Source organism: Herpailurus yagouaroundi, unplaced genomic scaffold, assembly GCF_014898765.1.
Source record: "Herpailurus yagouaroundi ecotype Mexico unplaced genomic scaffold, PumYag 221, whole genome shotgun sequence".
In the NCBI taxonomy this organism is placed as follows: Eukaryota; Metazoa; Chordata; class Mammalia; order Carnivora; family Felidae; genus Herpailurus; species Herpailurus yagouaroundi.
In genome coordinates this window covers 12,069,477-12,092,554 of record NW_024412452.1, presented here as the reverse complement: position 1 = coordinate 12,092,554, position 23,078 = coordinate 12,069,477, and the positions used below count along the sequence as shown (strand labels likewise).

General features: G+C 51.2%; 1 protein-coding gene across 25 annotated transcripts in view; it reads left to right on the top strand.

Annotated features, from left to right (window-relative positions):
• DYSF (dysferlin) overlaps nucleotides 1–22,797 on the top strand; it is a 229,155-nt gene extending 206,358 nt beyond the window's left edge. For 24 of the 25 annotated variants that reach the window (XM_040458557.1, XM_040458576.1, XM_040458578.1 and 21 more), the window contains 11 exons: nucleotides 277–447; nucleotides 1,614–1,756; nucleotides 3,634–3,773; nucleotides 5,018–5,106; nucleotides 5,374–5,469; nucleotides 5,818–5,959; nucleotides 10,019–10,118; nucleotides 15,020–15,198; nucleotides 16,813–16,922; nucleotides 18,257–18,404; nucleotides 22,517–22,797. In XM_040458557.1, coding sequence (XP_040314491.1) covers nucleotides 277–447; nucleotides 1,614–1,756; nucleotides 3,634–3,773; nucleotides 5,018–5,106; nucleotides 5,374–5,469; nucleotides 5,818–5,959; nucleotides 10,019–10,118; nucleotides 15,020–15,198; nucleotides 16,813–16,922; nucleotides 18,257–18,404; nucleotides 22,517–22,555 — 1,357 coding nt within the window. In that variant the 3' untranslated portion in view covers nucleotides 22,556–22,797. Of the gene's footprint in view, nucleotides 1–276; nucleotides 448–1,613; nucleotides 1,757–3,633; nucleotides 3,774–5,017; nucleotides 5,107–5,373; nucleotides 5,470–5,817; nucleotides 5,960–8,774; nucleotides 9,465–10,018; nucleotides 10,119–15,019; nucleotides 15,199–16,812; nucleotides 16,923–18,256; nucleotides 18,405–22,516 lie in introns of those variants that run through there. The other variant, XM_040458582.1, reaches the window with a different exon arrangement.
• The last annotated feature ends 281 nt before the right edge of the window (nucleotides 22,798–23,078 follow it).

The window sequence follows — 23,078 nt, the reverse complement described above, 5'->3', positions numbered from 1 at the left end:
TTCTCTCTCTCTCTCTCTCTCTCTCTCTCTCTCTCTCTCTCTCTGTCTCTCTCCCTGAAAAGCCCAGCATCAGTAGAGCATTGGGGGTAATAATTTAAGATATATAGGAGACCCAGGAGGGTGGACCCCAGGACCACTCTTGGGAGGGGAGGAAGGGGCCAAGGAAGGCTTTCAAGCCCCTGCTCTTGTCCTGCTCTCCCTCCCTTGAGTACCCGCTGTGTCCAACAATATCAGGGAGCCTACAGCATTCTGACATCTGTCCTGGGCTCCCTGCAGGATGTTCGAGCTGACCTGCACTCTGCCTCTGGAGAAGGACCTGAAGATCACTCTCTATGACTATGACCTCCTCTCCAAAGATGAAAAGATTGGGGAGACAGTCATCGACCTGGAGAATAGGCTGCTGTCCAAGTTTGGAGCTCGCTGTGGACTCCCACAGACCTACTGTGTGTAGGTGTATGGGAGCTGGTTGCTTCTCTGCCAACAGTCCTGCCCCCCAAATGTGGAGCACTTACTGTGTGCCAGCCCTGTGCTTAGCACTTTATAGGTGTTCTCTTGCTCAATCCAATTAGGGTCTTATCTCTATTGTACAGATAAGGAAACTGAGGCCCAGAAATATTATGGCTTGCAAATGGTGGGGTTAGGATTTGAACCTGTTTGTCTGACTCTAAGAACCTGGCTCTTCATCATATTGTTGTAATCCACTTCTCCTTAAGACATTACCGAGCCTTGTAGAGGGAAGAATCAAGAAGGGAAAGGCAGGGGCACATGGGTGGCTTAGTCAGTTAAACGTCTGGTTTTGGCTCAGGTTGTGATCTCACAGTTCATGGGTTCAAGCCCTGCATCAGGCTGCGTGCTGAAAGCTCAGAGCCTGGAGCCTGCTTTGAATTCTGTTTCTCCCTCTCTCTCTCTCTGCCCCCCTCTCCCCCACTCATGTTGTGTCTCTCTCAAAAGTAAATAAACATGAAAAAAAAACTAAAAAAAAAAAAAAGAAGAAGAGAAAGGTGAAGGGAGACAGACAGTGGGACACATGGGTGCCAGTTGAGCCTGAGGGGGTTAACGTCAGGTGAACTCATGTATGGACAGCCCCTGTCCACTTCTTGCCAATTTGGGTCTCGTTGGGGTCTGATTCTCTAAATCTGGAAATGAGAAACATTTAGATTCCAACTCAGTATTTATTTTTTAAAGTTTATTTAATTATTTTGAGAGAGAGAGAGAAGGGGAAGGGCAGAGAGAGAGAGAGAGAGAGAGAGAGAGAGAGAGAGAGAATCCCAAGCAGGCTCTGTGCTGTCAGTGTGGAGCCTGACATGGGGCTCAAACCCCAAAACCGTGAAATCATGCCTTGAGCTGAAACCAAGAGTTGGATGCTTACCCAACTGAGCCACCCACGCGCCGCCCCCCGCCCCCAACTCAGTAAGTATTTAAGCAAGTCCCGTCGTCTCTGGACCTCGGTTTCTCTGGTGTAAAGTGGGCGCCCCAGACACAGCGAGTGAGGGCGCCCATGTCAAAGTGAAGGGTGGGTGATGCTGTGCATGTGGTACGCAGGGCAGTGCACATCACTCTGCCCTCGGCGGTGCCCTGGAGTGTCTCTTCTTTGCCTTGTGTTTGGGCCTCAGCTCTGGACCCAACCAGTGGAGGGACCAGCTCCGCCCCTCCCAGCTCCTCCACCTCTTCTGCCAGCAGCGCAGAGTCAAGGCTCCTGTGTACCACACAGACCGCGTGGTGTTTCAGGATAAAGAATACGCCATTGAGGAAATAGGTGAGCTGCCACGTGACCCCAGAACCACGGTGGGCTCTCCCTCTACGTCAGGGATCAGGGCGGGGCCAGGGGCCAGGTCGTGGTTAGGATTCGTTTGCTTCTGGCTTTGGCTGCTCAGACTGTAATTGGAGTTTGGGGTGCAGACTACATCTGCAAAACGGTTTTCTACGTGAATTGCACTAGGTTGCCAGCTTGGCCTTCGTGGTATCTTCCGAGCCCCGCCCCACCCATCCCTCCTTCCATCCCCAACACTCATAGCAGGCAAAGGGCGGCCAGAGAGCCTGAAGCCTCCACCCTCGCCCCTGGATCTGCCTGGTGCTCACACCTGAGAACTCCACCACATGCTCCCTGTGTGTCTGGGATGTCCACAGGCCTACGCTGCCCACCAGGAGCAGCTCAGACTCCCCGGAGGTGTTTACAGGCCCAGGGGGCCCCTCACTTCCTGCTGGTTTCAGGGACATTTGATGTCAGAGCTGGTGCTGAGGTTATAAAAGGGGAAAGGCGGCTTTGATTCCTTCATCCCCAACCCCTCCTCCTTCTCGTTCTGTTTTTCTGACTCTTTTAGGTCGTGGCTGAGCCAGCTCCTCTCCATTAGCCCTTAACCCAACCCCCATTCTCCTTTCCCATAGAATGTGCGTCTGTTTTCGGGGTGGTCTCATTTCCTTCTGCTAGTCTGTGAGCAGCTTTAGCACAGGGACCAGGGCTCATGGTCATAAATTCATAAGAAAGGAAAGCCAGAAAGCTCTTGATGGTGTGGTCGGACATCTGCCTATTTTTGCAGATGAGGCCACTGAGCCCAAGAATGGCTAACGACCTGCCCAAAGTCACCCAGACAGGGGCAGAACCGGATTCCTGGCCCAGTGTTCCTTCTGCAGTGCTGTGCCGCTTCCTTTGTGGCATCTATTGAAGTGGGCAGAGCAGGCTTGATAGGGGTGTGTGTGTGTGTGTGTGTGTGTGTGTGTGTGTGGTGTGTGCATGAGAATCTGTGCTGGTGAACATGGGCACACCATGGTGCACACACCTGTGTGTGTACATGTGTGTTTGGACAAATGTGGATCCACCTACCTCCAGTCAAAACTTCTGTCGTGGGGGCTCCAAGTTCATGTTGCTGGCTGATTGGCCAGGCTTGTTTGGGTCAGAACCACCTCTGTGTCCTCATCTCATCCACAGCACCAGCGCTCAACCCACTGCCTGGCAGGGAGGAGCTGTACCTGGGAAGCACGAGGGGATAGGGAAGGGTGTTCACATCCGGTCATGCACCTTCCTAAATGAGGGTGGCATCTCAGCTGTCCTGCTGACCAGCTGTGTAACTGCTCTGTGTTTCATTTCTGTCATCTGTAAAATGGGCCTAATAGCATTTACCTTATAGGGTTATTGTAAGGATAGAACTTAATAACTTAATATCTATGAAGAACAGTGCCTGATTCCTGTTCCAGTTCACTATTACTGCAATTATTTTAGCTACTACTGGTAATAGAACAGATTGTGTGAAGTAGAGAATAGTAGTACTAAAAGCACTTAGATGCCCAATCTGGGAGTATAGGTTGCTGAGGCTCAGAATTTGGAGCAGTCGGGGACGGCTTCCTGGAAGGGGTGAGCTTTGGTGGGCAGGGAGGGTTTGTATTGGTGGAAAAGAGGAAGAGCTTTACAGAAGAAGTTTGGTAGAAATGATGGCGATGAGGAATCTGGATTTTAAGCCTGGAGCCAGTGGACAGCAAGGCTTCCCTTACAGAGAGTGAGACCTGTGGATCAGAAGTATGTCTTGGCTGGAGGTGAGGGGGAGGGGGATGGTCAGGGGCTTCCCGAGGCCTCCAGGCAGCCCCACCATCCCTTGCTCGCTCAGCTCCGGCAACTTTTTTGTCTTCTCTCTGGAGCAGAGGCTGGCAAGGTCCCGAACCCACACCTGGGCCCAGTGGAAGAGCGTCTGGCCTTGTATGTCCTCCAGCAGCAGGGCCTGGTCCCTGAGCATGTGGAGTCCCGGCCCCTCTACAGCCCCCTGCAGCCAGACATTGAGCAGGTAGGACAGTGAACCTTGGGCCCCTGAGCCCTGCCCCCCAGCCAGCCCTGCCCCAAGGACAGCATGGATATGCCAGAGGCACCAATGGGGAAGCTCAATATTTGGCCAGTTCCTCCTTGACGTGTTTTTCCACAGTCTGGGTGGTGACTGCTGTTAGCCCATGAGGGGAGCTCTTAGACCTGCCCCCGCCTGCCCCCAGATATCTACAGCCCTCAGGACCTGGGGAAGAACCTGAGTCACCTCCTCTATCCCCATGGATAGACCTCTGACTTCCCATGAGGCATTCAAAAGCCTCGCTGTTTCAGCCTGGCCCCAGGATGCGCTCCCCTACCATTGGTCAGTGACATCCAGGTGGCTGGCCTTGGGTTGGGCTGCAGTGGGGAATTCAGACAGGGATACTGGCACCCTATGACAGAATGGCAGAGCTGTCACTGAGAGCAGTCATCAGGAGGGCCAAGGGCATCCTCCGTGCAGAGGGAGGGTGAGCAGAAGGGCAGCAGGCCCAGGGCTGAGACTGGGAGGCTTCCTGGAGGAAGTGAGGTCGGGGCTAGGTTTTGGAGGAGGAGGAGGAGAGAAAAGATTCCGGGCAGAGACAAGCCAAGGTAGCAATGAAGGTGCCTTCGTAGACATGCAGGGGACATCATCTCTGCTGTTTGGAACTGAGCTCTCTTCCTTGGTATGGGGCTGCCGACACCCCAGAATGGCACCGCAGGTGTTGAAATGTGAGCTTTCATTCTCTAGCTATGTACCCTGGAGAAGTTACTTCAATCCTTCTCTTTCTCTATGAGATGGGGACAGCTTGCAGAGAGGAAAGGAGCCGAGGGGTGGCAGGTAGCGTGGTTTCCTGTAGCGGAAATCCTCTGGACCCCCTCTGACTAAACTGTGATCTCTGACCCTCCATGACTTTGTGTGTGTCATTCTCTCAGCTGGAAATGCCCCTCACCCCTTTTCCATCTGGCATGCTGAGACTCAACTCAAACATCATCGTCTCTGAGAGGCCTGCCCTGACCCCCGATCCCTAAGGCACAGGTCCACGTCATCAGCCTGTGCGGCAGGGGGCTCACTGCTGCAGTCGGCCTTGTAGTCCCATTAGGGCACCTCCTCTTCGGGGTGCTGGTGAGCCTCTCCGTGGCAGGGCCTGGATGTTCTCTGTTCTGTGCCCCGCCTATCTGGCACAGAGCAGGTGGTTGGTAGGTTTGGTGGAGTGAAAAAGGTGGGGAGAGAACAGAGTTATGTCTCCGTAGGGGAAGCTGCAGATGTGGATCGACCTATTTCCAAAGGCCCTGGGGAGGCCTGGACCTCCCTTCAACATCACCCCACGGAGAGCCAGAAGGTGACTTACCCCAGCCATCGGCTTGGAGCTGAGCAGAGTGGCAGAATGGTTGCAGCCAGCTGTGGGTGGGACCTGGAGGTCACTCTTAGGCCGGGTGGGGGGCCCCTTGGGCCACGGGGTACCGCTCTTGTGTGTGTTTGGCCAAGTGCCCAGGTGGAGGCAAGCATCGGGGTCTTGTTGGGTGAGCTGGCTTCTTGGCTTCTCAGTCAAGGACTGCACACCCTTTGGTGGGAACCCCGTGTGGACTTGAGCCATTCTTCTCCACAGGTTTTTCCTGCGCTGTATTATCTGGAACACAAAGGACGTGATCCTGGATGACCTCAGCATCACGGGGGAGAAGATGAGCGATATTTACGTGAAAGGGTGGGGAGTCATGCCCCTTCCTGCCTGTCCCTGGCCCCATGGTGCTGCCCTGCTCCCTCTGGGGTGGTGGAAAGAGGGTGGTCTCTGCCCTTGCAGAGTTGTTTTCCTACCATATTTCTTCTTTTGCAAAAATCTCTGTGTTGAACGTATAAAGTTTGAGGATGTCCCTCAAGAGAGAAGTTGGAAGGCTTTAAAATTTATGGCACATTTGGTACTTCATGGAGATTTCTTGGGAATTATTTTTGCTTTATCCTTTACCAAGTTCATTTACCTTCTTAACTGCCTAAGTTGAGGATGCAGAGTGTGGTGGAAGCCTTAATTAGAAATGTTCTCTAAAACATTGTCTAGTTGGATGGTTGGCTTTGAAGAACACAAGCAAAAGACAGATGTGCATTATCGCTCCCTGGGAGGTGAAGGCAACTTTAACTGGAGGTTCATTTTCCCCTTTGACTACCTGCCAGCTGAGCAAGTCTGCACCGTCTCTAAGAAGGTGAGCATCGTTCCCATCCGCCGTGGTGCTAGTCCAGGGCTTTGCCTATGGATTGGGTTCTCCATAGGACTGGGGATTGCTTACATAAGTCCCTCCTGCTGCCTTGTCCCCCACCTTTCTGTGTCTGGTGCCTGTGATCACTGTCCAAGCTGGAAAGTTACTGGGAGCAGCTGTGGTCTTCTAGGCCGGAAGCCGTTGCCCTCCTCCCTGACCTCACTGCAGGCTGAAGGCACCTGGCCGACCTGGTGCATCAGCCAGAGGGCAGAGGTGGGTTCTGGGACCTCAAGTTCTGTGTCTCAGCACCTCTCCATTTAGGTCTTATCTGGGCAACAAATTCATTGTTCCTAAAGTAGGCAGATCCCGAGGCACACAGCCTCTTTTCTGGTGGCACTGCACTTGCCCTTGGGGAGCGTCCACAGAGCACGGGCTGAGTGGAGGCAGGGGGCACCCCTGTTGGGGCTTCTGATCACCTGCATCCCACCTAGAACCAATCCATCTTGAGGTGTTCTCTATTCAACTAAATGAATGCCGCTCTGGTGTTGAGGTTCCACTGGTCCGATTTCCTTCCTGAAGTGGCTTAAGGCTTCAAGCCACAAAGCTTCTGTGATGCCAATTTCTTTCCTGAATGCTTGAGTGACTTAAAGGAGGGAAATACAGAATGTACTGCTTACGTGCTGCTTAGGTCTTTTTAGCTCTGTTCACTTCATCCTTTCGCCATGACCCCTTCCCAGCCTGACACACGGGATCATCTGCATTTTAGAGAAACCAAAACGGTCCACGGAACATTCTGAAACCATCGCAGAAAAGCAAAGGGGGTTAAACAAGGTTAAATGAATGCTTTCACCCAGGGATTGCTGCATAGTGCCTGCCAGCAGGCAGAATTTAGCAACAGCCTTGGGTTCTGTGCCGTCAAGGAAAGCCTAGCCTGTTTGTAGGTTTAATCTCGTTTGCCTTTGCTCAGTGTGTTTGTCTAGCACAAGTTGTTTCCATAACAAAGCAAATGCTGCATTTGTTGGGGAAGAGCTCCAAATCAAACACACGCTGCCTCTCTTTGCTGTGGGCAGAGGGAAAGTGGGGGCTAGGAAAGGGGAAGGGAGGGCTCAGGCATCCTGCATGCCATCTCCAGTGCTCAGCATGGCATACAAGCGGCCAGGTGTGGATGGGAAACTGAGGCTGAGAGATGCAGAGTGGCCTGTTTAAATGGGAGGTGGGTCTACCCCCTTCATTGTGACAGGTGGAGATATGGGCAAGGAGTCACAGGAAGCAGAGGTTCTATTTTTGCTACAAAGTAGGAGGAGAGATAATCTCCTGGCACTGAGGCAGGTGACTTGAGACAGGTGAAAAAGGCTTGAAGTAGCCATTGTGCTGAGAGAGGGAGGGAGCAGAGAGAGAGAGAGAGGGAGAGACAGGGAGAGGGAGATGGAGAGAGAGCTCATTGTGATGCTGAGATAGTTACCTGGAAGTTCTGAGGGCCCAGCTGGAGTTGCTGGTTACGAACCTGAGGTGGCTCCATTCTGGCAATGATGGAGTTTCATCTCGGTATTACAGGCACTGGCGAGGAAGGAGAGAGTTGGGCTGACCCACCATGGCACAACCCATAGGCTTGGGCTAGTCCTGGAAGCACGAGAAGGCCACCAGGGCTGCTGGGGTAGAGAGAAGGAAGAGGGGTCAGGGAGTCCAGGAGAGGCCCCCAGGGTAGCAAGAGGAATGGAATTCTGGGGGGTACCATACTCCAAGAGAGGGTAGCTGGAGGTAGGGGTGGAGGAGGTCAGAAGAGGAGGTTGAGAAACAGACTCCAGGGGGCTCTGAAGTCAACCAGGAGAGTGAGGGAGGAACTGGCTTGACCCAGGAAGAGCTAGCTGGTCCCTTTGTGGGGGAAGGGGCCCAGGAGGCAGGTGGAGCTGTGCCCGTATCAAGGCACCAATGAGCTGGCCTGGGCCGAAGGACTGAGTCTGGGGGTGGGACGGTGTGGAGGTACCGCACAGCCTCTGGGCTCCCCAGTTCTGCTGCAGAGCCAGCCCTCTGCCGAGGGGTTCGGGGCCTCTGGCAGGCAGGCCCTCCGGGGACCCCATTAACCAGACGAGACTGTCGTAAAGCACAAGGTCTCCTTTCATCCGGCTGCTTTGAACCACCGCTGGTTGCCCCGGCCTGGCTCCCCACCTGGAGCCCAGCACACCCACTGGGGCCTGCCTGCGCGTCAGGCACCCACCCTGCAAATAAACAGCTAGTAAAAGGGCCCAGACCGGGAGCGTAATGAGTGCCTGGGACCTGGGGGGCCATTCCCCAGGCTGGAGCCCCAGCCCAGCTGCTCCCACCAGGGGCCGTTTGAACCTCTGGCTCATTACTGAGCCCATAAACCAGGCCGGCCAGAGGAATGGAGGATGCTGGCGGCCTGTGCAGGCGGGCCTGCAGAGCTGGCCATAAAAGCCCCGCCAGAGAAGGGAGGCACCTGCAGGAGGGCTGGGGCCCGGAAGAGGGGAGGCACCAGACAGGGGCCAGCTGGGGGCCTGAGCCCCTCGCCAAATCAGGCAGCAGTCCAAGCTACAGTCGTGTGCTTTGCAAGGTGACCATTCCTCACAGGGCATGGATTTTGGTTCAGGAGCCCCATGGGTCTACGTGACCTGGGGTGGCCGCACAGCAGGCAGAGCCCTGGCTGGTGCAAGCCTGTGTGTACAGGGCGCCCGGGGGCAGGCAAAGCCTCTGTATTAGTAAGTGGTCCCCGGCTCCCCATAGTGTGTCCCCCGGGACTCTGTCCAGGCCCCTACTGTGACCCGGCACTCAGGATGTCTGAAGATCCTATGTCCATTGCCTGTAGGATCGTCACAATGTTTCCTGTCCTTGCCACTCACTCAGCAGAAGCTCCAGCAAGAGGACAGAGGACAAGCGGGAGCAGGAAAGCCCCAGTGACAGTCCTTTGGGTTAAGCGTGGCTGGATTCAGGGGTGAACTCAGGCCTCAGCATGCCCGTCTTTACCCCTCAGCTGCTCTGCAAGGCCTCTGTGGGACGAAACCCAGGATAACACTGGTCCAGGCTGAGTGGTCTGAGGGAGGTGGAGTGGGAAGAGCAGGAAGGTGGTGAACTTGCCAGCACCTGGGGCTCTTGATTTGCTCCAGGGCAAGCTCTTGGAGGTAAAGATGGGGTGGGTGGCCATGCTGAGGGAGGAGCTGGGGTTACCGTCCCCTGGTGTCAGCTCCTTCCACCAGTGTGTCAGGGGGATCCTTCTGGTGACAGCAAGGGTTGGGTGGGGAGCCCCAGGTTCCCAGCCAGCCAACCCTGTCCCTAAGAGCACATGGGCAAAGCAGGATTTAGAGGCAAGAGCAGGACTGGAACCTGACTGCCTGGGTTTGAATCCCGGCTCAGTGCTTAGCGGTGTGACTCAGGCAAGCTACTTGCTCTGGTTTTGACAGCTGTAAGGCCAGCAGCATGTCCCATGTAGCTCATTGGAAGGATAAATGAGCTCATAGTGGTAAAAGGCTGGCACATAGGAAGTGCAGATTAATATTATTATTTTTTTTTTTAATTTTTTTTTCAACGTTTTTATTTATTTTTGGGACAGAGAGAGACAGAGCATGAACGGGGGAGGGGCAGAGAGAGAGGGAGACACAGAATCGGAAACAGGCTCCAGGCTCTGAGCCATCAGCCCAGAGCCCGACGCGGGGCTCGAACTCACGGACCGCGAGATCGTGACCTGGCTGAAGTCGGACGCTTAACCGACTGCGCCACCCAGGCGCCCCAATTATTATTATTAGCTGTCAGACCTTGGGCAAATTCTTAACTTCTCCAAGTCTGCACTTCATCATCTGTAAAATGGGAGCAAAGCCTCTGCCCGTGGACTTGGGAGACTTAAAGGAGCCACCTCATGTGAAGTCAGCCTGCATGGGTCCTTCCTGGGTCCTTGAATACTGTCGGCTGGGATCTTAGCAATCTTCCCACCAAGATCTGGTTCTGGCAAATCCCTAAGAGATGTCCCATTCACTGCCTCCTCTAGGAAGCCTTCCAGGCTGGAAGGGACCACTGTTTCTCTCTAATCTTGCTTCCCTGCTTCCTCCTCGGGGCCAGGATGCTTTCTGGAGGCTGGACAAGACTGAGAGCAAAATCCCAGCACGAGTCGTATTTCAGATCTGGGACAATGACAAGTTCTCCTTTGACGACTTTCTAGGTGAGCACCGTCTCTGGTCAGCACCATCCTGCACATTGGGAGTTGACCCAGAACCCCCGTTGTGTGTGTGTGTGTGTGTGTGTGTGTGTGTGTGTGTGTGTGTGCTTGCCACTCTTGGGAGGCTGGCAGGAGGAGTGGTCCTACTTTCTGTCCTCAGGTCGCTCAGGGTCACTGCTCCCTGGTGCTGAGTAAAGTCTGTGACACAGAGCAGTGCCTGAGTGGTCAGAGCTGCCTGTCTGCAGAGGTGGCCTTGAACGCTGGGCTACGTTGGATGGTATGAGTCAGGTAGGTAAGGAAGAGAGGAAAGCACAGGTTTGAAGGCAGCGCAAGCATGAGCTGGCTGTCGCCGGCTGTCTGGCCTCACACTTGACAGGATGCCCCCACCTCAACCCCTGTCTAGACTGGGCAGACTGGGCCCAAGTAGTGGGGGGCTCAAGTCAGTCTTCACCCTTGTGCCTGAGTGATGAGTGAATGAGCCACTGCGGCTCCATCCTCCAAGCCCCCAGGCAGGATTCCGGTGGGGGAGAAGAGTGCAGAAACCTGAGCTGGGCTGAAGGATGTGGTAAAGACAGGGTGAGATGTGGGGCGAGGAGGATGGCTGTACCGGGCCAGCAGGTGGGACTGTGAGTAACAGCCCTGTCACAACCGTAAGAGTTACCCGGAAAGTGTGGTCTGGACATACAATTGGATATTTTATTCAGCCATAGAAAGAAATGAAATACGGATCTATGCTATAACACGGATGAACCCTGAAAACATGCTAAGCAAAGGAAGCCCTTCACAAAAGGACTAATATTGTATGATTGCATTTATATGAATCGTCTGCAGTAGGCGAATCCAGAGACAGCAAGTAGCCTCGTGCTTGCCAGGGATTGGGAGGAGGGGATTGAAGGTGACTGCCGATGGGGATGGGGTTTCTTTTGGGAGTGATGACAATGTTCTGGACTTAGATAGTGCTGGTGGCGGTACAACTCTGAATATCCTAAAGCCACCGAGTTTTACACATAAAAATGGTTAAAATGGTACATTTGATGTTATGTGAGTTTTAACTCAATTAAAAAAAAGAAGTGAGGGGCGCCTGGGTGGCTCAGTCGGTTAAGCGGCTGACTTCGGCTCAGGTCATGATCTCGCGGTCCGTCAGTTCAAGCCCCGCGTCGGGCTCTGTGCTGACAGCTCAGAGCCTGGAGCCTGTTTCGGATTCTGTGTCTCCCCCTCTCTCTGACCCTCCCCCGTTCATGCTCTGTCTCTCTCTGTCTCAAAAATAAATAAACGTTAAAAAAAAAAAAAAAGAAGTGAGCCTTGTGAGAAAGGCAGTCTTGGGTTCCTGTTCCACTCTGCCACTTGGGAACAGGGCAGCTTTGGATGGATCACTGGAGCCCTTCTTGGGTGGCCCTTGATTGCAGGAAGGTGAGTTGGTCTTTGCTGAACCCTTGAGCCCCTGCAGGGACGTTCTGAGGAGCAGCCCCAGCAGGGGTGAGGAGGAGGGCTGTTTTCTCCACTCCCCACCCCACCCCTGTCACTCCCGGCCTGGTCACCTGCCCTCAGAGGATGGGGGGACTTTTGCAAAACTTCACTGTAAAAGAGTCAGCCTGTCAAAATCAGGGCATCGATGGGACTTCCGTTATTTTATTAATTCTCCTGCCATACATAATTCCTGTAGAAAAAACAGAAAATGTAGATCAACAATGTCTCCCTTTACTTATGTATTAAAATTTCTCTACCCAGAGATAACCTCCACTAATATTTTGGCATATATTATTTCATATATAAGCAAACACATATATGTATATGTGTATTTATACATACATATGTGTAATCATACATGGCATATAGAGAGAGCAAAATGAGTTTTTATCACACATGCTTTATATCCTGGTTTTTTGGGGAAAACTTAATATTTCAAGAACATCCTTTCTGTTAGCAGTTTTCTGCCTACATTTATATCTGCATCATCGTGCTTAATTCCTGCCTGTTGGTGGACCCTCTTCTGCCTATTTTCTCTTGGTGGGTACTCAGCTCATCTTTAGATCTAACAGTGTGAGTGACACCCTCCAGCACACATCTCTGAAGGCTTTGTACATACTTTTCCCGAACTGTAAGAAGTAGCTTTTTAGGGTCTTTATACATTTTTGTGATTTTTGAAATACTTTGTTCAAATGCTCTCTAGAATATTTTTACATTTTTATGTTTACATTTTACTCCCACCTGTGTCCTTTTTGGATAAGGTGGCCATTTTCTCCAAACTTTTGCTACCAAAAAAAAAAAATTTTTTTTTAATTGCCAATCTAACACCTTGTTTTAATTTTTTACTTGCATTTCTTCATTACTTGTAAGGTAGAACTTTAAAATGTATTTATTATCCATATTACTGGTGGGATTTTATTCTTTATGGTATTGTTCAACTTGTTAATCTTTCATTTTTGATTTTCAGAGCTTTTTATATAGTAAGGACACATTCCAAATAATTTCTCCTAGTTTTTCAGCTGCTTTTTAATTTTTTTATGGAGTCTTTTTTGCTTACAGACTTAAAAATTCTTTTGGCATCATTCTATCAATCTTTCCTTTATGAGATGAGGCTTTAGAGAATTAGTTTTAAAAAGAAAAACAAAGAAAGCTGCATTTTTACTGAATGAGAAAATGGTGTTCAAATAAAACTAAGTGGGCTCATCTTTTGTTTTTAAAAATAAAAATAAAACTATTAAAACTAGCACTTTTTTTCTCCTTCATAATGTGTTTCTAGTTACATATTTTGCTTTTTAAAAATACCACTTTGAAGAAAAAGTAATAGCTAAGATCTATAATCTAGCCATCCAGAGATAATACTGTGATTCCTTAGAGTCTTATATGTGGATCATGCTGGGATAATTTCGTGTATGCATACATACACACACACACACGTATGGTTTAATATCCTGATTTTTCTTAATATTATATTAGGACCATATTTAAAATGGGAAATAAACATTCATCTATGCTTGAAAGATGGAGAGACATGTGGGTGGGTTGATAGATATATGAACGCTGATACAGAATTGAACAAATGAATGGATAGAATAATAGCCTGATTAATGGGTAGATGTAATGCTCAACAAATGGTAGCTATAGAGGGATGGAGATAGTTAGATCAAAGCAGATGGGTGGGTGGAGGGTTAAATGGATGAGTGGAAAGAAAGAAAACTAGAACAATAGATCCAATCAGTGGATACTTACAATAACTGAACATTCCACACTGGAAAGTCCTAATCTGTTTTGCATGGTATTCAAGAATTTCTTTAATTTGGCCTCAGAAAACATTTTTTAGATTTGTCTCTCACTTAATCGCTTCAGCAATTTATGCTCCAATCCCATTGACTTCATCCGTGTTGTTGTGATTGGATTAGGTGAAACCACATGAAATTGCTGCTTTTATAGGTCAAAGATGGTTGAATACCATTTTCATATGGTGTAACCAAACAGATGGAGCTATACGGGGAGCTGATGGATTAAAATAATAGATAAACAGTATAGGAAGATGGATAAAGAAGCTTGGATAAATCAGTTGGCAGGTGAAAAAACTGATGGATGAACTGCAGTGAGATACTACTTCACATCTACCAGGATGGCTATAAAAAAAAAACACAAACAAGGGGCGCCTGGGTGGCGCAGTCGGTTAAGCGTCGGACTTCAGCCAGGTCACGATCTCGCGGTCCGTGAGTTCGAGCCCCGCGTCGGGCTCTGGGCTGATGGCTCAGAGCCTGGAGCCTGTTTCCGATTCTGTGTCTCCCTCTCTCTCTGCCCCTCCCCTGTTCATGCTCTGTCTCTCTCTGTCCCCAAAATAAATAAACGTTGAAAAAAAAATTAAAAAAAAAAACACAAACGAAAAGTGGAAAACAACAAGTGTTGGAGAGGATGTGGAGAAATTGGAAAGGCTCAGACATGCTGGTGTGAATGTACAATGGTGCAGCTACTGTGGAAAACAGTTTGACAGGTCCTCAAAAAACCAAACACAGAGATTACCATATGACCTAGCAATTCTATTCCTAGTTATATACCCCCCCAAAATTGAAAACCCAGACTGAGGCACTTGTATGCCAAAGTTCAGAGCAGCTCTATTCACAACAGCCAAAGGTGGAAACAACCCAAGGGTCCCACTGACAGACGAATGGATAAACTGAGTGTGGTCCATCCACACCATGGAACACTGTTGAGCTATAAAAAGGAATGAAGTACTAGAACATACTTCGACATGGATGAACCTGGAAAGCCTGCTATGTGAAATAGGCCAGACACAAAAGGACCAATATTTTATGATCCGACTTACATGAAGTATCTAGAATAGGCAAATTCATAGAGACAAAAAGGAGATTAGAGAATATCAGGGGCCGAGAGGAGGGGAGTATGGGGAGATATTGCTTAATGGGTACGGAGTTTCTGTTTGGGAGAACGAAAAAGTTTTAGAAATAAGTAGTGATTGGTTGCACGATGTTGTGAATGTGATTAACACCATTCCGTTATACATTGAAAAATGGCTAAAGTGACAAACTTTGTATATATTTTACCACAATAAAAGCAATTTAAAAGATGGATGGATGGATGGATGGATGGATAGAGACAATGGGTGAATGAATGGATCTGTACAACGTAAGCTGAAATGGAGCATGTGGGAAGCCCTGTAAAGGGTGAACCAGTAAGGGTGGATTAATGAGCATATGGATATGTGAGTAGTTGAATGGGGAGCTGTGTATGTGGAATGAGAGGCAATGGGTGGGGAAATGGAGAGTTTGTGGGATGTGACCCGTGGCTAAGCCCATGGATCAAAATGAAGGAGGTGGCAGTTTTTCTTGAAACTGCCCAGCCCCAGGGGAGCCCTAGGCTGGCAGTGATTGAGAAACCATTGGCCAAAGAACCTATCTCTGCTTCAGGCTCCTTGCAGCTGGACCTCAACCACATGCCCAAACCTGCCAAGACAGCTGAGAAATGCTCCTTGGACCAGCTGGATGGCACCTTCCATCCAGAGTGGTTTGTGTCCCTTTTTGAACAGAAAACTGTGAAGGGCTGGTGGCCCTGTGTGGCAGAAGAGGGCGAGAAGAAGATCCTGGCGGTAAGTCGGCTCCCTCCGGCTTAGGGCAGGTGCCCAAGTAGCTTCCTCTGTAGATATCACCGGGCACATACGTGTTGCTCTGCCTCTCTCTGTCTTTCGAGGCACTGTCCCTCTTCTCTTTCAGTTCCCAGCCTTCCTCTCCTTGAGGCTTGCATCCCAGGAAGCCTATTTAAATGGAAAGATACCCTTACCTCCTGCAGATCCTGTTTAATTTATACTCTGCTCTTTGGTGTCTGGGGATCTGTGTCCTGGGTTCCCCTGTGGCCTGGGCATCCTGTGGAGAACCGAGGGAGTGCCTCTCCCATTTGAGCAGGATTCTACCAGGGACCATCCTTGTACTACTCTCCTGGCCCAGAGGTCTGCTCAGGGATGCTGTGACACCCTGGAGAACAGTCCTTCCTCTGGAGAGGAAGTGAATCCCTGACAGCTTACTGAGAAACCACAGGCAGCCAGCCAACCTCTAAAGTGGACCTTGAAATAAAATACTCTTGTTGAAGAAGGAATTGGAACACTTATTAAGAAATATTAGCACCTCAAAAGAAAAATGAGCAAAGGGCATGCATACGTAGATAATACACAAAAGAAGTATAAATGGCCATTAAACATTAAAAAAAAGGTTCATTTCCCCCTAGTAGTTAAAGGAATAATTTTAAATGTGAAAACATTTTTTTGCCTATTAAATTAGACATTTAAAGAATCTAAATGCTCATTGCTAGTGAAGACGCAGAGACAGACCCCTCATTTACTTCTGCTGGGAGGGCTAATGGTTTTACCATTTAGGGGAGCAATTTGGTAATATATAGCCAGGGATTTAACAATATTTATGCCCTTGGACTCTGTCATCCCACTTTTAAAAATCTCTCCTAAAGAAATAAACAGACACAATTAAAAATGTAGGCTCTGGGGTGTTTTCTTGCAGCATTATTTATAACATCAAAGAGTTGGAAACAACCTAAATGAACCAAAATAAGTGGTTTACTAAATAAATTGTGGTCAACCATCCCATAGAATGTTTTTATAGCCATTAAAAAGCAAACTTTAAAGAATATATAATTATATAGTGAAACATAATATATTTCTAAGTGAAAGAAGCAAGCTCTAGAACTCTATATACACAGTGAGGTATTTCATATACTTGCAGAGGAAAATAGTTGTGATGCATAAAAATACGAACGGTGCTCATCTCCACATAGTGGAAGTATGGGTGATGTTCTCCTTTATACATTTCTGTAGTTTCTAAATGTTCTGCAAGGAGCAGTAGCGCTTTTGTGATCAGATCAACCCTATATCATTTTTCTTCCTTCCTTCCTTCCTTCCTTCCTTCCTTCCTTCCTTCCTTCCTTCCTTCCTTTTTCTTTCTTTCTTCCTTCCTTCCTTCCTTCCTTCCTTCCTTCCTTCCTTCCTTCCTTCCTCTCTCTCTCTCTTTCTTCCTTCCTTCCTTCCTTCCTTCCTTCCTTCCTTCCTTCCTTCCTTCCTCTCTCTCTCTCTCTCTTTCTTTCTTTCTTTCTTTTTTAAAATAATACAGTGGCTCTTATGTCTGTTCTGGCCAGGTTCCTCTCCAAGCCATGGGGCAGAGCCTTTGTGCCCCTGACCAGGTCCCTTCTGTCTCCTCAGGGCAAACTGGAAATGACCTTGGAGATCGTAGCAGAGAGTGAGCATGAGGAGCGGCCTGCTGGCCAGGGCCGGGATGAACCCAACATGAACCCTAAGCTTGAGGACCCAAGGTTAGTGCCCACTCCTTACCCCTGATGGCTTGGGGGCTGGGAGGTGTGGTCCAGGAGACAACCACTGCATAGCCATGCAGAGGTCACAAGGCCCACATGGCTCAGAGCGGGGTGTGACTTGTCTCAAGCCACACGGTAAGTTAGGGGCAGATGACAGGCATCATTCAAGGGCACACCAGGCTGCTCAGCTCTTTCAGGAAGCAGAGACTGTTGGGTAGCTGTTGGTTGTGTGCTGAGCATGCGGTCACATGGTATGTATATGGTGTAGAATGGAACCTTCCCTGCTGGGTTGTTACTATTCCCATCTTATAGATGAGGAAATCATGTTGACAAAGTTAAATAGCGGTCATTACACTAGGAAAGTGGTGAAGCTAAAATTCTCACACCTGTTCTGATTGGCTCTGGAGCCCAATCAAGGTTTTTACCTTGACCAAGCTGCCTTCTGTGGCTCACCTGTGATGTCAATGTGGCTTTCAAATGGCCTTTCAATCTTAATTTTCTCATCTGTGAGTCCCTGCCTTCCCTACTTCATAGGCCCCTAAGGATGTAGACCAACCCAGTGGATGTGGAAGGCTTGAAAGCGGTTATTAGGGGCAGGAGGACGGCTGTGGGGGCAGTGGAGACAGCTGCATTTGCTGGGTCCCTCCCCACAGCCCAGCTCAGGTCAGACTAGGCACACATGGACCACTTGATTTCAGTGCTATCCCTAGTCCATGGGGCCGGCAGAGCTGTGGGAGGTGTCCCTGCCCTAGGATGTTGGGATCTGGGTGGAAAGCGAGAGAGACCTGGTATACCCTGTGGTGTGCACTGTGATGTTAAAACAGCCAGTATTGAGACACAGCATCTTGCATGCTCTTTAAGTTGGACGATGACCTAGGGGAAGGTGTTGAGGTTCTTGGCTGTGAGTGAGAGAAAATCAGCTTTCTGGGTTCATGTCCCACCATCCTTCCCTGACCATGGACCAGCCATGTGCATCTAGGCAGGTAGTTTGGCTTAGCTGGGGCTCACTGGGCTATAGCTCACCTAATGCGGCAGCCCTTTGAGGCTCTGCCCGGCTCCCAAATCTCTAGTCTGTGATTAAGTTCCGGGTCAGGAAGGGGAGCTGGTGGCTGAGAACTGGGTCTCTGAGGGTGCATAGGACTTGGCGGCACCAAGAAGAGGAGGGGAGCATGGGGAGGCTCATGCTGTGACAAAGGCTCAGAGGGCTAGGGGCCCTGAGGCTGGGTGGGTTCTGGGGACCAATGGTGGAGGGCCAGGGTGATCTGGGAGCAGGGTTTGGAGAAGGCAGCCTTGGTAGGGGGGTGCCCTGCTGACCTCTCGGGTGTTCCTTCCAGGCGCCCTGATACCTCCTTCCTCTGGTTCACCTCTCCGTACAAGACTATGAAGTTCATCCTATGGCGGCGCTTCCGGTGTGCCATTATTCTCTTCATCATTCTCTTCATCCTACTGCTGTTCCTGGGCATCTTCGTCTATGCCTTCCCGGTGAGTAGGCCTCAGGGGAGGGCCAGACACTGCCTTGGAGGAGCCCCTGGCCTGATAAGGGACACATAGCCCCTACTCTGGGGAGTCCTCAATCTGGTAGAGACAAAGTCCTACCCTTGGGACAAAGTCCTTCTCTTAGTCCAGTGAGAGAAACTGAGTTTTTGCCCTCAATGGGGAGATACAGCTGTCCTAAGCAAGCCCGTAGAATCTGTAGTCAATGTTGGCAGAAGGTGAGGCACCTTGGGCAGGGGTGGGCAGGGGAACCTTGTTGAAGGAGTGTGTGTAAGTGGGTATGTGGATGGCAGGGCAAAGGTGAAGGCCGCTCTGTTTGTAAGAATGGCACCTGCTGAGGTCCAGAGGAAGGGAGGCCCTAGGGCTGGGAGAGGCTCTTAGTGTCCACCTGAGGACCTTGATAGAGTGTGTCCTGCCTCCTGCCGGGAGCTGGGTTTGGGAGAAGGTGTGGGCTGGCAGGAGGCTGGCCCAGGAGCTCCTCACCAGGGCAACGTTGGTGGCACTGGTAAGAAGCCAGCTGATGCCTGGCAAAGAGCTGCAGGGGCCACTCTTGTGAGGCTGATGTACCCCCAGCTTCACTGGGCCCCTTCCAGGGAGAAGTATCAGGGGCTGTGTTCCCTGTCTGTGCTCCCCAACCTCACAGCTCATCAGGGGAGCCCCAAAGATGCTCCAGCCCCCCCCCCCATCCCACTGTGTCTCTGGAACGTCAGACCTTGAAGTGTTCTCAGGCTAATTCCTGATTTTTTAAAAATGTTTTTATTTATTTTTGAGAGAGAAAGAGACAGAGTACTAGTGAGGGATGGGCAGAGAGAGAGAGGGAGACACGGAACCCAAAGTAGGCTCCAGGCGCTGAGCTGCCAGCACAGAGCCCGAAGTGGGGCTCGAACTCACAAACTGCAAGATCATGACCCGAGCCGAAGTAGGACACTAAACCGACTGAGCCAGCCAGGTGCCCCTAGCTAATTCCTGATTTTTAATGTTCTTTAAATTAAAAAAAAATTCTCATATGAAAATTTCAAACTGATATAAAAGTAGAGAGAATGGCATAATCAACCCCATGTCACCCTGATTCTAATGCAAAGAAACAGACAGCCAGTGAAGGGAAGGGACTGGCTCAGGTCTGCACAGCAATCTGTAGACAGCTCCGAGTCCACAGTGCTGGCCACCATGCACCTCAGTCCTGGTCAGCACCAAGCTGCCAGCCAAGGGCACTGTCCCCACAGTGGGCAGTCTGCTCTGGGAATTACTTGTCTGTGTGCTCTTTGCTTTGTGAATCCTCTAGGAGGAAAAGGAGAATGGAGAGCTCTCTCCCTCTGTGGTTGGCGAGGCCTTATGTGAGCAGCACACACCTTCCTCCAGGAAGACAGTTAAAACCACAAAGCCATCTGCTTCAGTTCCTAATATCATGGACTGTGAGGAATAGCAGGGGTTTTGTCTGGTCTGGACGTCCAGGCTCCCTCTACTCTCTGGGCCATAAGTGACAAAGAAGGGTCTAGAGCCAGAATGGCTGATGTGTCGGGCTGCAGGCCAGGCCCTCTAAGCTGGCTGTGCTCACCTGGAGCACCAGGCTAAAACGTGTTCCAGGAAGAGTCATGGACAATTGGCTAAATATGGCCGTGGTCTAGGGGAGGGTCCAGGCTGTAGGGCCCTGAAACATGTGCAGTTTTGGGGGCCCTTTTGAAGCAAAGGAAGACAAAATCACAAAATCACAGACCATGGAAGGGCACATGCGAATGTGGTGGCCTGGCATCAGGAGTCAGGCCCAGGACTCTGCCTCAGTGTTTTCCCCCTATTTGGGCAGGCCCAGGTTGCCAAGTCAGGGAGGCATGGTTCCTCTTGCCCACCTGTCCTCAGGCTCACTTCCTTTCGTTTTGGGTATATCCGATGCCACCCAGTTCAGGTGAAGAGCTCACTAAGTACAGGGTGTGTGTCCAGGAGGTGAGGGAGTGTTGTGGGGATGAAGGAGAAGGCGATGAGCTCTGTGCTGCTGGGGAGCTCTGTGGCTCTCCGGGAGACACAATGAAGCCCATGAACGAGGGACAGGGTACTGTTCAGGTACCTCTATCCTGAGGCTCAGGCCAGGGGAGTTCAGGCAAAGGAGAGCTGGTGCAGACCCCTGTTCCTCAAGGAGGTGGTCTGAGGAGGAGCAACAGCTTCAGGGAGCTGGTTAGAAATGCAGAGGCCTGGACTGGCCCTGGGTCTGTGGAGGGGAATCTGCCCTGGACATACTGAGGTTTGTGACTCACTGCTGTGCAGGACAGAGCTCTGTGCCTAGAGTCAGATGTTGGCTAGATTTTGGCTCTGCCAGTGACTTCCTGTGTGACTTTGGCTTTGGCAAGTCTCTCTTCATGAGGAGGAGGCTGGGCTAGGACTGCTCTGTCCTGCTGTGACAGCACTGTGCTTAGGGGAGCTCTTTTGCCTTCTCTGAGGGTGCTGCACGTCAATCCAGCAGGGGCGAGTCCAAAGTGTCACCACTGCCCATTGTGTGACTAGCTCCAGCCCCTGGCCAGCTGGGCCCTGTCCTGCCAGGCACTTGGGTGGCACTTCAGGGGCCTGGGGAAAGAAGGCCTACTACCTGGCCAGGAGAGGGAGAGTGTCAGTGTCAGCCTGTGGTCCTTCCTCGTCTCTGCGGCAGACTTAGCCCCAGGCCCTGTGGCAGGAGCAGAGAAGCACTTTGGCCAGTAGCCCTGGTCAAAGCCCCTCCCCGGTCTCGTCCCCCAGCTATGGCCTCACTCTCCTTGAGCCCTGCTGGAAATTGCCCTCTTTAAAATACCAACTCTGACCCTCTGTGAGGGTCAGATCCTAGGTGAGGGGTCTGGGCAGCCTAGGCCTGAGGCTGCACACTGTTTTTGTCTGTAGGTCTACCACCTGGGTAAATCCTGCTTTCCTCCAGCCAAGTCGCTCAATCAGCTGGTGGGTCCCAGACCCTCACCTGGCCTTTAGGCCTTGGGGGCAGAGGGCCTGGTAGAGAGGGGCCCAAAGCCACCGCTGCTCTCCTCCAATTGGCCTAACTTCCCACGCTCTTGGAAATTGCCCTGGGAGGGGGACATGGAGGGCAGCCTTTCTGATTCCTACCAGCTCCACCCCCCCCACCCCCCCCCCCCCCCCCCCACCAGAGCCAGCCGGGAGCAGGGCCAGCATAGGGAGGCAGGAGGCGATCTGGCGGGGAAGGAGCGGCGGCTTTGTTTCCAGAGTTGGCTTTCCCGGGCCGGCGCTGGGGAACATACTGTCCCAATTAGGAGTCTTGTGTTGTGTTGTATGTGTTTTCATGGTTTTTTGGGGGGAGGAGCGGGGAGGGGAGATTCCTGTCAGTCCTACATCAGGCAGGGCTTAATCAGGGGTGACCCATCTCTGGTGCTGACCTGCATGGTAGATCGTCCCCGTACACCCCACCCCCAACCCTCTTTCTCTGTTTTCTGGACAGAAGTGTGGTGGCCAATGAGCCTGTGTGGGTTCCCATGTTGGGGGTGTATGGGAGGGGGATGGGGAGAATTATGGCCATGCCTTCAGGCCACCTGTCTGATGGAAGAGGCCAGGGCAGGCCTGCCCTGACCAGGCCCTGGATGATCAGAATCTTTTTGACAGGTGGTTAGAACATGGGAGTGGGCTGGGGCGCCTGGGTAGTGCAGTCGGTTAAGCGTCCGACTTCAGCCAGGTCACGATCTCGCGGTCCGTGAGTTCGAGCCCCGCGTCAGGCTCTGGGCTGATGGCTCAGAGCCTGGAGCCTGTTTCCGATTCTGTGTCTCCCTCTCTCTCTGCCCCTCCCCCGTTCATGCTCTGTCTCTCTCTGTCCCAAAAATAAATAAACGTTGAAAAAAAAAAAAAAAAAAGAACATGGGAGTGGGCCTTGGGTTGGTGGGGGAGAAGACAGCAATTTGGGTAGCTGCGGCCCCAGGTTGGAGGGTGCAAGCAGAATTTTGGAGGGGGATGGGCTTGTGTGATTGGCCAGAGGGCCAGGAGGTGGGGTGTTGAGCTGAGTGTGGCATGGGGGGTGGTGAGGGTAAGGTATAGGCAGGTGGTTGAGTAGGTGAGCCTCCTTTCCCAGCTGTGGCCCCTCTGGCAGCTGTTGTCACATGTCCCTGCTTCTTCCCTCCCTCCAGAACTATGCTGCCATGAAGCTGGTGAAGCCCTTCAGCTGAGGACTCTGGCCCAGGACTGGCTGCCTTATCCACCCAGCTTAGCTGAGCTCCTCCAGAACTCTAGGCCTGGCCGGCCTGCCAGGGAAGACAGACAGACAGACTGGCACATGCTGCAGCGTTGGTGACATCGAGCCCTGGGATCACCCCCCCCCCCCCCACCTTCATCATTTCTTTCTTCCCCTCAACCCAGCCCTTTTTGGATCAGCCCATATGTATTTCAGTATAAAACAGTTTGAACCACAGGACCATGTTAGCATGTGTGTCCCTATAGTCGCTGAATGAGGTGTGACCATGTAGAGGATGTGTCTGGGTGGGTGGGGTGTGAGTGGGGTGTGGGCCATCTCTGGCTCTGCATTCTGAGTGGAGCTTTATCCTTTGACAAGACTGGCCGGAGGTGGGTGAGTTTTGAGGCTTGCTGTTCTGGTTCTCCAGGACTTTCCCCTTACCCCCTGCCCATCCTCACTGAGGCTTCTCCTCCTCCTTTCCCAGGTTGTGCTCTGCTTAGGTGGGCCATTACCTGTAC